The sequence below is a fragment of the Tachysurus fulvidraco genome, chromosome 2, assembly GCF_022655615.1.
Source record: "Tachysurus fulvidraco isolate hzauxx_2018 chromosome 2, HZAU_PFXX_2.0, whole genome shotgun sequence".
Taxonomy (NCBI): Eukaryota; Metazoa; Chordata; class Actinopteri; order Siluriformes; family Bagridae; genus Tachysurus; species Tachysurus fulvidraco.
This window is the reverse complement of record NC_062519.1, coordinates 552,042-567,719: the sequence shown is the minus strand read 5'-3', so window position 1 is coordinate 567,719 and position 15,678 is coordinate 552,042. Positions and strand designations below refer to the sequence as shown.

Here is a 15,678-nt window from a genome sequence, read left to right as displayed (position 1 = left end):
GTGAGGACTGATGATAAGCTGACGCCAACTTTTTTTTTCAGTACCATGCAATCTACCCACAATGCCTTTGCGATCGATCAGTCGATCGCGATCGACGTAATGGGCACCCCTGGAATAAACCATTTACACTTCACTGTCTGAGTTTAAAAAATACACCAATGAACTAACAACTTCTCCAAAAACTAATTAGAGTCTGACCCTGTTTTAGGTCTGATTACTGACAGTCTGATCTTCTCAAGAAAGATCTGTTCATGTGAACTCAGATTAAAACAGAGATTTTGTTGAGATGTGAAGCAGAGAAAAGTTACAGAAAACATTTACATTAATATTTTATTTCTCACATACACAACCATACACAGTACGACACGTAGTGACATGTTTTAAATCTGTCTGTGATTTAAACATAAAATAAAAGAAAATAATAAAAAGAAAATAGAATAAAAATACAATAGATAGAAATGTAAGAATCAGTTTAATGGAGTGTAAAAATAAATGTGAATATGGATCAGTGTCGTAACTCAGAACCCGTCTTCAAGTCGACACATCGCAGAGTGTTCTCCTCTCTTAGACTTTTTGGTTACTAAAGACTGTTTTAGATAGACTTAACTGATAACTCTATAATTACTACAAAAAACACTGAGAAAACTTCTTAGACCTGGATGAGAATGAGCAAACTTCTTTATTGTGGTCAATCAGCCAACAATCTTCTAAGAGAAATTGCCAAGTTGAAAGTACCAAATGAAAACCCCAAAAGGAGCATGTCATGCGAAAATCAATTAAAAACAAAAACTCTCGCGACGTTCTTGCAAAAAAAGTAAAAACACCCCCCCCCCTCCACCCGTGAGCCCCAGATATCTTCTCAATATATACCCTGGCGCTCCTAGGAGCCTCCTCTTTGGTTCCCAGTATTTCTTGGAGTCCCACGGTGCCATATCACCTTATTTACCGGCATCACCTCCTATGTTTTCTAAATACACTGACCTAATTTCCCCTTATTTCCCATCACCTTTTTCTCATATGCCCATTCATGGATTTTCCTCCCCTTAGATCCCAGGACCTGGGTCTGGGAACCAAGGTCTTCTTTATACTACATAACAATTTTGTAGTTATTACAAATGTGCTCAAAAGAGCCTTACTTCCTGGTCAAAGTGGAGGATCAATCTTTTTTTTACAGCTACAATGAGCAAGTTTCCTCATTTCATTTCTTGCTATTATATATAATTTCTACTGATTATTTAATTGATTGATTATATGTTAGCTTTATGAGTTTGAATTATGATAAAAGTTCTTGATTATATTGGTTATGTTGTATTACTGTTTTTGCTAAGCCCTTGCTGTTATAATGTTGCTTTGTATATAATGTTACTGTCTATGTTGACTCCTTAAGCTTACTAAACCTATGAGCTGAACATTGTTATGATCTCAGTCTGTCACTTTCCAGACTGGGCTTGCACTCACATGCATATTTTAAGCCTTAGTTTCTCTGTTTCCACTAAAGGTCAGGTTCCCTTTAGACCCTCAATCTCAGATTCAGCAGGTCCGTCCAGCTGGTCGCCTGATACAGCTGTCTCGCCCTACTCCCTTCATTAGGCCTGTTTCAGCTGAACTTTTGATTTACACTTCCTCACACATTGTTGATCGGAGAGCTCAGACTGACTAGGCCTGCCAGCACCGAATCTGGTTACTTTTACTAAGTTTATGATTACAATAAACATCTTTGGCCTACAACATCGCCTATATATGTCTTATGACACCAATTGTAATATTTTGCAAGGCTTAATACTTTACTTTGGTTATAGTATTGTAAGGAATAATACTTTAATTATTTCTACTAAGATTTTTCACAACATATTACTCCCCCCTGTGAGACTGTAAAGTCTCAGCAAAACTTATGTTGCAGTGTTCTGGACTACCTTGTCATTTCCACTAACCCATATATCTATCTAATCACGACGACCTCTACCCCAGCTCAATACTAGACAAACAAACGGAAACTAAAACAAACATAAAACAGAACATTACTCCCCCACAATGAAAACAAAAACCCATAATACATAACGTAACAAACATAATAACCTACAACACAACATTACTCCGGCACAATGACAACAAAAGTCCAATAATATTACTGACTACATCAGACCACAACTCTCACGTGCTCTTTCTCAGAAGGTGAGCCAGGAGTGAGCGAAAAACCCTCCAGACGCCGGAATTGAGGGAAAATTCTCACTCTGCCCGCATATATAGCACGACAGTGAAATCAGTGTCACCAGGGTCACCGAAACATACAGCATAAACATATGACAAAACAAACAAACAAAGAACACACAGTTCTTGCACGGCATGAGAGGCTAGCCGTCTCTATGACCACCACCAATAATGATTGCGATGCATGGTTTGAATCCAACGTGTCAAGGGGGCCCTCAATGGCTAGCACGTAGGGATCCCCAAATGTCTTTGTAGCGAGAAGCGTGGAAAGTTCAAGTTATGGGCAACCGCATCTGAACCACCTCCCTCCCACGAGTCCATGAATGTGGGTGGCCCTTGCATATCCTGTAGACCTTGTCGCACATCTTTGGTGTTCAGTTGGATGCACGTGTAGCATTAACCAGGAGCGTCGTCGAGGCAACAAGTGACACCCCGTGGGCTAGTCTCTAACCGTGCACAGGTGAGGGGTCGCTGGACTTGTCTCTGGTCACTCAATGGGTTCGACTTGGCCTGCAACAAAGCCTTACAGACAGCACAGAAACAGGCAATAGACCAGTACACACAAAATACCAACACCCATTACGTAAGCATATGTACAGAAAAGTGTAGTCAGTCTGGATTCAGTCACAATTAAGGCATTAAGGCCATCACCAGTAATGTGGTGCCTCGCGTACATCTGTACACAACACTTATGAAAGATATACACACAGGGGACACAGACAAATAGGAACACACACCAATATGTTACAGTCCTGTATATGCGCAACTAGTTCCACTATTGTTCTCGTCCAGTAGTGGGAACGAGTCTGGATCCAATTAATCCGACATACACTGATCCCCTTGACTTAATATATAGTGGAAAGTCAAGGGGATCAGTGTATGTCGGATTAATTGGATCCAGCATCTGAACAGTCATATCTTTAGGGATTGGCGAGGCTACCGGCTGATACGCACAGGATCTACTTATGTTGCCCATCCATTTCGGCCCATGTGTTCTGGCTGCTGAACCCAAAAGTGCAGGACATAAATATGTATCATTATATGGGGACTTGTCACACTCGTCCACACCTCTAGTAGGCATTACATAGGGAGTTTGATTAGACCGGTCATGGCATATTACACAGGTGCTGTTTGCAGAGACCTGGTGAGCGGATTCCTTCAGCCATTGATGATAGAGGTTTCCCTCGGTGCCGTCAGCTGTGGTATTGTATTGGTTAATACTGGTCACTTTAACGTAATCCTGGAGTGCCCCATATTCCCCCTGCACCTTGGAGCGACGGGTTTCGCATTTACTATTGCCTGAACTGCCACATTTAGCCCAGAAATCAATGCTTGCCTGGCGAAACTGGTAGCCAGGACTCCAGGCAGGGACGTAGACACGGACATCACATGTTTCAAGGAATAACATTTTCTGCAATGAGGACGGATAAACCGAGCTCGCATGGAGACTGTAATACCATAAGGCATGGATTAACTTAAATTGTCCGCCGTCACCCCCACTGGCAGGTTGGCCATTGACAACACTGCTGGTTGTTGGATCTTGGGTTGCTTCCCCTGGTCGCTTAATTCGAATCTCTAAGGTCAGGGCGTAGTGAGACGATGACTGTTTTTTTTAGCCCACTGTATCGGGTCTGAAACTACTGCCGGAAAGGGACCAGTGTAGTCAAAGGAATACATCACAAAATACAACGTGCCATTTAGTACTTTCTTTTGCTTGCTAGCATGGGCGAATAATCCTAAAGCACACTTCATGTGATTTTCAATAGCCGTCTCGGCTGATGTATTGTCAACTCCTGTTATTACGGGATAGGAGCTTTTCCCCTGAAAAACTGTGTGTCCTCCTATAGTGGCGGAACCTGTGCCTGTACTATGTCTTAGCCGTGAGCCTGATTTGGAAATGTTATAGGGCAGCGAGTCATTATGAGTGTCGCCTGTGAGGTATAGGAACGAATTTTTACTGTAAGAATTCCTACTGTGATTGCCAGATTCAAACGTACCCCTATCACACATGCCATATAAAAGATTTGTACAGTTTGTCTGTCCTTATTTTGTTTATAAATTTTATTGGATTTATCTATTGGTTTTTATCTACTTTGCCCTTTTTTCGGGGCAAGGCTAACTGCACCATGACTTACAGGTGCACTTTCACAGTTTTAGTTTTAAAATAAGGAGTCAAGTGCCTCAAAGTCTTCTGGCGGGTAGATGTCGACGGCTCTTTGCTCTGTCTTTGAGGTTGAGGGCTCCTCCCCAGTGTTTGCTACAGATGCCGCACAACTGTGATTAAGGTGATACCAATATTCCTTACCTTCAGTCTTGACTGCTACGGGAGTAGCTAACACCATTTTAAAAGGTCCTTCTCTCTTTGGTTCTCTTCAATGTTTTCTCTTGAATGTTCTGATGTACTCCTTCTTCTACCTGGTTAAGTGGCTCTCCTACTGTAGAAACACCTGTGGATATAAGAGTCTGTGGACATGGGTTTAAGCGTGTTTCATAACTTGACATTTCGCCTTCCACTTGTTCCAGCGACGGGCCCTTATAGGGTCCTTGCGTAAATGCTACAGGAATCGGCCTGCCTGTTACCATTTCATGAGGTGTCAAGTGCGTTGTACGGTTTGTCGGCGAACGCCTTCTCATCAGAGCCAATGGCAAAGCCTGTAGCCAATTCAGGTTTGTGCTAGCGCATATTTTTGCAATTTTCTCTTTCAACACGCCGTTGGCTCTTTCTACTCTTCCTTGTGAGCTTTGGTGGTAGACACATCACATCTTATGTTTGATGCACAATGCTTGTGCAAGGGATTCAATTAGTTTATTTACAAACTGAGGTCCATTGTTTGAACTGGAATGCCAGATCTAGGGATTACTTTTCTACACAAAAACGTAGCTACTGTCTTAGCATCATTATTGGCATAGGCCACTGCTTCAACCTCTACTGAACATGTCAATCACTACCAAAATGTATCGCTTTCCTTCTGCTTTTTCTGCCATGTCCACAAAATCCATCATTAAGTGTCGAAACGGCCCCCGGGAATGTCTGGAATGTGTCCTATTGGGGCGGTGAAACACTTCCTGACATTTCTTTTAGCACAAAGCTCACATGCTCTCAGTGTGTTATCTAGGAAGCTGGCTAGATACGGAGACCACCAATTTTTCCTGTTAGTGTCTATTATCTCCCTTCTGTTACAGTGATCTATCCCGTGGGCTTCCTTTATCAACATTGGTAACAGGGCTGTGGGTGTCACCCATAACCCCTCCACCTCTCCACACTTTTGACTCTTTGTCCTGAAATGCACCTCTTTTTTTTCCACTGTTCTACCTCTTCCGGATTGGCTGTGTTCTGTGCATCTCTAACATCTTCAATTGACATTTCTCCTGGACCTGCATCTGGCTCTTCTCCCTGCACGAGTGCCATTATGCATCCATCCCCTACCGCTGCCTTTTTAGCTGCTTCATCTGCTGCAGTGTTTCCTTTTGTTATTGTTCTTCCATCTGTTTTGTGAGCTCTGCACTTCACGATAGCTAATTTTTTTAGGCATCTGTATAGCTGCTAACAGTTCCGATATGGCTGGTCCATGGGTGATAGTAGAACCATTAGCCCTCTGGAAACCTCGATGTGCCCAAAATGACCAGGATGCTATCCATTTGTAAACACTCGATCTCTGATTAGTACATGGTTAAATATTTATGGGCCTTCACAGAGTATCCTTGTTGCTCTTGATATGTGAATGCAAACAAGTGCTGAGAGTCCGGGTGCACTGGTACACTAAAAAAATGTTTCTGGAATGTTTGATGACAAAGTGTGTGGATCTGGGACCACTGGGGTCTCTGCCACCACTATTTGATTGACTGGTCTTAAATCATGTAGCAATCACCATTTATCTGATTTAGGCTTTCTGACCGAAAAAATTGGAGCATTGCACTGACTTTTTGTGGGGATTAAAACTCCTGCTTCCACTAGCCCTTTAATAGTTGGTTCTATCCCTTCCTCTGCTTGTTTAGACAATGGATACTGTCTCTGATAAAGTAATGGTGCACTGGGTCTAACCTGTATTTTTGCTAATCCTGCTGACTTAACTAGTCCTACATCTGTTACATGTTTAGTCCACAGTTACTCTGGGACTTGACTTAGTGCTTCTTCTACTTCTTTCTCTGTTAACTCCTCCTTATCTGCCATCTGTGGCATCTGTACCTCTACTTCTACTCTTACTAGATTTTATGTTTGTTTACTGATTTACTAACATGGTTGTGTATGATTACATGATAACCTGATTGTCCCCTAATCTATCCTTAAAATCTCTATCTTCTGACATATGTACTCTAGGGTCTTTAGTCATGTTCCACTTCACTACCCTTTCTTTCATCATAGGCCCTAAATCTTTGGATTCAAAACCTCACCTGATCATCAGGGAGATGTGGGAGACTGCGTCTCCAACTTGATACCATTCTTGAATCTGCTCAGGGAGTACAGCTACTCCTTGCCGACCAAGTATTATGCTGTCCGTGCTGATGTAATATTTTCTTCCTTCTAGTCTTTCTTCCCATAATGATGCATATTCTTCATCTTTTCCCCCTTCATCATATTTCAGGGTACGATGCCATGGTCCTCTAGCCTCACGGCAATCTGGACGTGTGTAGTTTAACCATGGTTTTCCATATTTTTGACATATCTTTGTCCTTGACTTCCATCCAATACACTTTGTCCAGTTCTGTCATTTCCTCTTCTTGGCTTACTACTAGGTATTGTCTGGGAGTGTTATCCATACTCCTGTTGGCCCACAGTGTATTTTGGCTCCTAGTTTGCAGAGCACATCTCTCCCCAGAAGATTAGCTGGAGTGTCTGGGGAATAAAGTAGAGGTGCTTGCACTACTATTCCTTCTACAGTAATCCATTGTGGCTCGGTAAATCGTAAAGTCTGAGTTTTTCATGAGAAGCCCACTGTCTTTATTGCTCTACGTGTGAAGGGAAGCTTTGATCCTTCTTTTCCAATGCTTGTAAATGTTGCTCCCGTGTCAATCAGGAATAGGGCCTGTATTTCATTTCCAATTCCCGCCATAATTGTTGGTTCTTGTGCAGGATGCAATGAGGTGGTACACTGCACCAGCTCCCCCTCTGGCTTCTCTAGGCCTCTTCACATTCCCCCAGGAGCTGGCCCCATTGGGCTCCCTCCTGGTGGAGCTGGGGCTTGTCCTTGGAATCCTGGGCCCATCCATTGGCTTGCCCAATTTCCAGCTCCTTGTGGTGTTACCACAGGTGCTTGCTGCATTCCTGGCGGCCCTGTTGTTTGTTGTTCATCCGGCCTTTCATACTTAATCCGCTCCTTCATACTTTGCGTGAGCAGCTTTTCCGCATGCAGAGCATGTTTTATGATGAGGCTCAGCTTTCCAGTGTCCCACATGATGCATAGGTTTTTCACCTTGTCAGATATTTCTGGAATCAGTCCATTCATGAAACTGTTTCTCAAGTGTGCCTCGTACGCTGTTACTTCCCCCTCACTCATATCCTGCTGGGGGAATGAGGCCGCTGTGCACGTTGTGTACTGTATGTCAGTGAGGCGATGGAGATATTGCGCAACTGTCTCGCTGTCCTCCTGTTCCTTGACCTCAGACTGGTCCCCAGCCATGCTGTTGAGGAGCATACTGAAGATTCATGGGATAATTCATTGGGTATCCCATTGGATATTGCATCATAGCTGGGGGCAAAGGCTGCTGTTGTACCATCACCCCCTGTGGCATCCCACTACTCGGCAGTTAGCGCAACCATGTCTGCTGCTTGTTTTGTGGTGTACTCTTTGTCTTCTTTTCCCTTTTTCTCTTCACTCTCTTGTTTATTTCTCACCAGCTCCTCCAGCTGGGCTTTATGTAGTTGCACTAGCAGATCCTCTGCAGCCTTCTTTGCCTCCCGTTTCCTTTTTCCTGTGAAGCTCTGTGTGTTGTATTACATTAGCTTCGAATGTGGCCCATGGCATAGTGTTCAGGCCCACTACTGTTTCCAGCTGATCCTGAACTTCCACTAGGAGTGCCCGTTTTAACATGGGTTTGAACAGTGTCATGCTTGCCGGTGTCTCATCCCAGGGTGCTCCCATCTCTTCTTTCCAGGAGTCCTGAAGTTTCAGTATAAATTGGGCAACCCCTTCTGCTTCTTCCAGCTTTATTTTTTCCACTTTTCCTGGGTCTGCTTTGGTTGCGTAGGCCGTCCTCAACTGATCCCACAGGTTATTCCTGTATGGGCCGAAGGTTATTCCATCTCCTCTGGGATCATCTGCCTCTCTTCCTAATCCAGCAAGGTGGAGTATTTCCATCATTTTTGCTTTTCCTATGGTTTGGCATAGGATTGCCTTCAGATCGAGTATGGCCAAGTGTTGTCCGGTTGTTTGTTCTTCAAATCTGGTAATCCACCTTTGTGCCCCCTCACACACATTTGGCAACCTTTGTATTAATCCAATTATGTCCATGAATGTCCAAGGCACGTAGTGTGCCTGCCTCCCTTTGACTTTCTATCTTGGTCATCCGGGAGAGGGGAGCTGGACTCCTCGTGTCTTCTCTTCATGTCTTTTTCTCCTGTTGATACTTGTCGTATTAACCCTTTGACTTGCCCGCTTGTGATCTCCAGTTCTACTTCACGTGCTTTCGCTTCCTTCTCCCAACTGTATTGATGGATCCCGTTGTACTCGGATCTGTAATGTTCGTTATAAGATGGGGGTTGGAGCTCACATTCACCTGAGGGTGGGGCTGTAGCCTTCTCTTACACCTGTTCTTTACTCTGTTCTCCCTTTAACCCCTTTAACCCTGTAAAGCCCACTGTTGCAGGATTACAACACCACCTTGTTTATTTGTCAATGTCTAGAACACATACATATTTAGTTATTTTGGAAAACTAGAGCTTGTTATGTTCATGCTGTAATTCTACAACTTTGGGCCAAAGTGGTAATCAAAATAGCCTGTTCACCTTACGCCTTACATAAGGACACTGCACTTCTCACATCATAAACTGTTAGATGATTCATTGTAATTCATTTCTAAATGTGCTTTTCTGTTAAATTTATACTTATTTTTGATTAGACCATAATTACACACAAGAATACATTTTATGTGCTATTTGAAACTCCATCATATAGAGCAGTATCTGAAACTCCCTGTATCTTTTTTTTTTTTTTTTTTTTTGTTATTTAACTAAACGATCCTGAGATTCTTTGAGTGTTGCCCAAGTAGCAGATACAAAAACCGGCTCTGAATGTTCTGGATTTTTGGGGTGATGCCTGTTGCATTGTTCAGGGACAGGTGCAAATGGATATGCTGGATAATATGTAGATCTCTCTTTCAGTTAGTCTATTCTTCCAGTTTACTGCAATAGTGGATACACAAACACACTGTGTAGCAAGTGCAATGTTCGCCTGTGCTTTTCAGTAGAAAAGAACTGTCTTAGGGCCTATCACTGCAACCAATCACAGACTTCCAACCACACCAAAAGTGACAGAAACAAAAGCTCTCCTAAATTTTCTTTTTTCTTTTCCTCTCAATACCCATATCAATAATTGAATAAATGCCCATTCATACATCATATGATTATGCACAGTAAGCAATCAACCATGCAAATGAATGCCTAAATGCTCTGTATATCTGCTCAGACAAAGTGAGTACAAATACAGAAATTCTGTACCTAGCAGAGCCCAACGTTGCAATATTACACCATTTTCCTAAATAACTTACTAAAATGTAAAAAATTTGAAAAATTTCTCATGCTTTCTCTTTTTACTTCTCCCCAGTGTCTTACTTTCATCTTCCTACATTTTTTTCTTTTTTTATTCTTACTTTCATCTTCCTACATTTTAACTCACCAAATGTCCCTCCTTCAGGCCACTGCAACTCTCCTTTTGTCCGTCTTACTTTTTATTAATTTTCAGCATCTTTGTGCTTTATTATTACAATTGCAGCTGGTGTGATTATACTTTTAACTTTCTCCATCATGCACCCTTGTCTCGTTCTTGTGGCACTGTCACGTGGTTCTGGATTTCTGTGTACTGTTGACTATTTCAGTTGAACGTTTATTCTTTTTCTGGTAAACGTGGTTGTGCAGGATTCCCTCTAGTATGGTTCTCAAGAGATACAAGACAGATATTATGATCAGAGAATAAGTACAATCAGTACAACTTTAATTAAAATTTAATTAAAATTGATTAGCATCAATCAACTACACAATCAAATAATTACATACTCAACCAAGTATTGATCCATTCCATTAATTAACTCACTAATCAATCAAATAAACTACCAGTTAAATCAATTAGATAATTAATCCAGTAAAAATTCAATTGTTGTTAAATTATTGGTAATTGTCTCATCTAACGACTCACTTATAACATCATGTAACTCTACCCGGTTAGATAATGCTCCAAAGTTTCAGATTCCCAAAAACTTTAACACTCAGGGGAAAAAAAACAATCTCTAGTTTCAGATACAAGTGTCAGGGTGATTCTAGGCCTTACTGGCACAGAGTTACGGGGGCTAGAATGGAGGGTTTCATTTCCACCCAAGTGGAATTTTACTGAAACAAAACACTACACCTGGTTTAACACTACGGAAAACATAGGGGCTAAAAAAGACACGTGTTAACTTTCCCCAACAAGAAAACAATTTTTTATGAAGTCAAAAAGGCCCAAGAATGGATTTTATCTGAATGTTTTTTTTCCACTATGCAGTAGTATCTGCTCACAAAGAACACAGGAAAGCTATTCTGTGTGTGTGTGGTGTGTTCTAGGATTGTGCGATACAGCTTGGGAATTAAGTCATAACAGTCATAACTGTTTTCACAGCACTCTAGCTGGCACAGATGGCCCTTATCGCACCTCGTTGGAATCGTCTCCTTATTGGCTAGAGATATCAGTGTCCCGCTACTTGCTACTGGCTGGCCCAACTGCCAAACAAACGGGGGGTGTTCCGAATAAAAAGGGGAGCCATCATTGGCTTCTAAGCTGTCTATCTCTGCTCTACGGGCACCTGTTGGCTCATGTGAAGGCTTGTTTGATTCCTAAGAGTCTGGACTACAAATTTTACAACGAATTGTAGTTCGTCCAATGAGAAGTGAGAGCCGAAAGAATGGACACAAAACTATTGTGAGGCGATTTGGATTAAAAAGCTTTGATGTTCCAATTCTCCAATTCCAATTCTCCAGTTCCAATTGGACTCTTGGGGATTTATGAAAAAATATTGGTTTTTGGAAAATATTACCCCACTGAAGAGAGGGAAGAGTTTAAATTCAGCCGCCTAATTCAGGTGACTATCAACTTGATTACATTTGTATGACTGCTGCACATCATATGAATCATAGTCATATGATGTACAATTCATATAAGTCATATGAATGCTTATAAATACCATGCACTTTACCGTACACTACCGGGGGCCCCCCAGCCCTACAAAGCAGACCTCGCCGAACAGCGGTATCTAGGGCCAACGCGTCACACACACACACACACACCCTCACTCTGTCTCTCACTCTCTCTCTCTCTGTGTGTCTCTCACACACACACATATTTTTAAAAGAGGACCCCAGGAAGATTAGCTGCCATTAAATGGGCCGCTAATGGGGATCCTAATAAAACAATAAAACAATAAACACACACAGTCACAAATCAAAACAACCTTATCTACTTTCCCTTTGCTTTTTTCTCATCCAGTTCTTTTATGTTCTTTTATTTCACCCTTAGGGGGTTCTTGACTACAAGGGCAGTTGTCCGCCTCCCTCACCAGGGCCACCCCTCCCCTGTCAGGCCACAGATTTAGAATACAAAGACTTTTGAATATAACAGGCGTCTGCTTACCTTGTTATTATGGCCGGCCTCTGTAGCCCTTCAGAGAGAGTGGTCCCGGTTTTGGACGCAGACCACGCTAAACCTTATGAAGTCCCATCTGGGGTGCCATTAAATAGTGAACAGTGACAAAGTTGACTGAGAAGAATTAAGTACATTTAAGTGTATGGTTTCACACCGAGTGCTTTAAGTATATATATATATATATAATCAGAATATAAAAGTCTCTCTCTCTCTCTCTCTCTCTCTCTCTCTCTCTCTCTCTCTCAACGTGTGTGCTTTAAAAGCCTTTAAAGGAGCACGTGATTGCAACGAAAAAAGGTATCAACATGCACAGAACTGAGGCTTTCCCTGCGCTTTGAAGAAATGTTTCCTGCTGCTGAAAACAGACGCTCTAATAGTGACCAAAACTTGGACATTTTCTGTCGTTTTCTCCTGTTTGTTTCTTCTCTTTGCTCATTGACATTGTTATCGTGCCCTTCCATTTTGCAGCCCGCACGCGCACTCAAATCAAAAGACCGCTAACTCCTCGCGCCTCCTTCCGCTTTTACGTAAGCGCGTCTCTCTCTCTCACACACACACACACACACACACACACACACACACACACAATAAAAAATAATTGCACAAGAACGTGATGTGAGCTTTAAAATGAATTTTTGTAATCGAGTTACTGGAGGAATCGTTTCAGCCCTGAGTTATAATATCCAAACAACTGCCAAACTGGCGAGCTGACTTTTCCTCTTTTATTTAGAATTTCCTCGCTCGCTGCGGCGCTCATTTTCTGCTCATCAGTCGCCGGTTACTGAAGAGGAATCCAGCACCAGCACGAGACAACGCCGTTGTGAATGCAACCAAACTTCCGACGAAGAATAAAAAATATCGAACGTCTTATCGAGCACATTTTATATCGCTATCGATCACATGTCTATCGCGATACATATCGTTATCGTTTTATCGCCCAGCCCTATTGTGGATTTAAGGTTGTTTAGCTAAAAAAGTTTACATGTGTAATTGTAGTAAAGATATTTACAGTGAAATAAAATGTAAACCTGAAATAAAAAAATTATCTGCAGCTCAAAGTTACATTCATGTTTCTTACATCATATGATGACAGACAAACAAACAAACAAATAAATAAAGGTTTTGTTGGTGATTTTGCAAAAACAAAAATAGATCAAAGTGATTAAACACTAGAAACGTCCCTGTGTACAACCAGTGAAGAGTGTGTCATTGTGTCTCTATACAGGTTGTTTAGGTGTGGTGTCTCAGATGAAGGCTGTGCTGCTCTGACTTCAGCTCTGAGATCAAACCCCTCACACCTGAGAGAACTGGATCTGACCTGTAATAATCTAGGAGACTCAGTAAAGAAGCTGCTGTCTGATCTTAAGGATGATGAACATTACAAACTACAGACAGTGAGGTGAGTAATGACCTGTTAATAAAAGTTTACCCTCATTATCATTACACATTGATACACATCACATTTCTCTTCAATAACTTTCACATTATCAGGTTAGAAAATGTCACTATATTCTGTTTAATCAGGATTTTTCTAACGATTCTCTTTAATGCTGTTTTGTGTTCAGTAAAGTGTGTTGATGTAAAATTCATGTGAAGGCAGAAAACAGGGATTCAGACAGTCTACAAAAAGTCACCAATGAGTTGATGAGAGTGATTGTTAATGAACATTGTGTCTTCTGTCATTCCTGTAAAATTCACCTGAGTTTGTTCTTAAAGTCTGCACTTAAATATAAATGTAGAACAAGATCTAAATGACACAGTAGTGTTTGTTATATAAAAAAGCTCCTGTGATTGGATAAGAGCAGTGATGTGATGGGTAAAGATCTGCTCATTATCCTGTTAGAACTTGTGGAAGTTCTCATTTGTTCTAGTTAAATGTTAGAACACAGATGTTAGTAAGAATGAAGAAATGTTGAATGATTCATTATAAACAGGAGATGATGATGTTTCTGTTGGAGCAGAGATGATTACATGCTGTTGGTCATGAAGTACCACAGTCCACTTTGTGCTGATTAATTCACATCTTTTTCTTTCAGATTCATGTTCTAATGAATATCTGTGTGTGATGAAGACTCCAGTGTTCCTGCATTACCATGATGGAGAATAGAGAACATGTTTATTAACACATCACTCATTTAGTTCTAACACATTAAACACACACAGAGACGTGAGAAGTGTGTGTTCATCGTGTACAGTGAATCAGACTAAACACAATTCTACACTGAGTTTATAATGACCTCTGATCCCTGGGTAAAATTCCCTGGACCTCAATCCCATAAAAACCTGAGGGATTATTTGTAACAGCAGGTGAAAATCCACATGAACTCGAGCTGAACCCTGTTCATTTTACTGTTTGTGTCATTTATTATTTGTTTATTATGTTGTAAGAATGATGGATAGAATGGATGATGAAGGAAATGAATGGTTAACTTCATGCTCATTAGATAAACCTTATGAATGCTATCAAACAGCACAACCCTGCTCTCGTATTCCCATCCAAAAGAAAGTGAGATTAAGGCTACAGATACCAGTAAACATAGAGCTAGGAGAAAAAGACAAAGAGAAGCAAAAAAGAAGAGAATCGGAAAAACAGCAGAAGAAATAAAACAACTGTTGAATAAAATAAAAAAAACATGAAGCTTGAGGAATGAAGAGTTGGTTGAAGAGTTGAAAGATTTGATTATGAGTGTTTAGAAGAAGACAACGGGGATCAGACGTTGTACCTAGACAGCTGGAAGAAGATTGCAAAAGAAAAAGAAGATTATAATGCATTATGTGTTATTATGTTTTATTTTCAGATGTTCAAGAGAACTCTGAAATGCTTTTCTTTTTCTTATAATCGTGTTTTCTCTTGTAATAGAATTGATTAGATTAATATTGTTTATTGTAAAATTATATGAAAAGCTGTATCTTGTAGTGAAAGCTTATGAAGCCTACTGTGTATTACTGGGAGTAATCTGAACACAAAGTGTTTCAAGGCCTGCTGTTGAAGTGACGCCTTCTGTGTATTCGCGGAGTAATCTGCATGTGCAGTGTTTTATAGCTTGCTGTCGAATTCCACATCGAGAGAAAGCTTCACTCTTATATAATCACAGCCTGAGAAGTTGCAGGAAGTTAACTGTAGCCATATGACCATACATAGAAGTGTTAACCTTAAAAAAGACATTAGTAGCACACAGAGAGTCGCTGGAGAGATGTTTGGGAAACCGAGAAATGTTCGTGTGATAAGATGGTAGCCGACTAAAAGACACAAAGCCCACCAAACCCGACATCCAAATCCAACTGGCCACAGTAATGATAAAAAAAAGAAAGTATAAAAGCTCGCCTTGAATCACATTGTTTGTGCATTCTAGTGTAGACAGCCTTAGTGCATGTTATACTTTAGGTGCTTCATGGAACAAACACTAGTTTACACTTGGAGAGAGTTTCTTGGTTTGTTATAATCTATGCATCTTAATAACTTTTACTTATTCTAAATCTTTTTGATTATTTTTATTTGTAGTTTTCTTTTTCCTTTTACATATATTACACACATCTATTTGTATTACACTACTTTTAATAAAAACAACTGAAAAGACAAAAGGTCTGTCTGACTCCTTCATTTAAAGATTCAAACAATAGATTAGTTAGAAGAACTTGAAGA

At 40.9% G+C, this 15,678-nt stretch overlaps 1 protein-coding gene across 1 annotated transcript in view; it reads left to right on the top strand.

Moving 5' to 3' along the window:
- Positions 1–14,675, top strand: part of LOC113636435 (NACHT, LRR and PYD domains-containing protein 12-like) — a 65,415-nt gene extending 50,740 nt beyond the window's left edge. The window contains exons 10-11 of the mRNA XM_027136538.2: positions 13,261–13,434; positions 14,072–14,675. Of these exons, the coding sequence (XP_026992339.2) occupies positions 13,261–13,434; positions 14,072–14,084 (187 nt within the window). The 3' untranslated portion in view covers positions 14,085–14,675. The remainder of the gene's footprint in view (positions 1–13,260; positions 13,435–14,071) is intronic.
- The last annotated feature ends 1,003 nt before the right edge of the window (positions 14,676–15,678 follow it).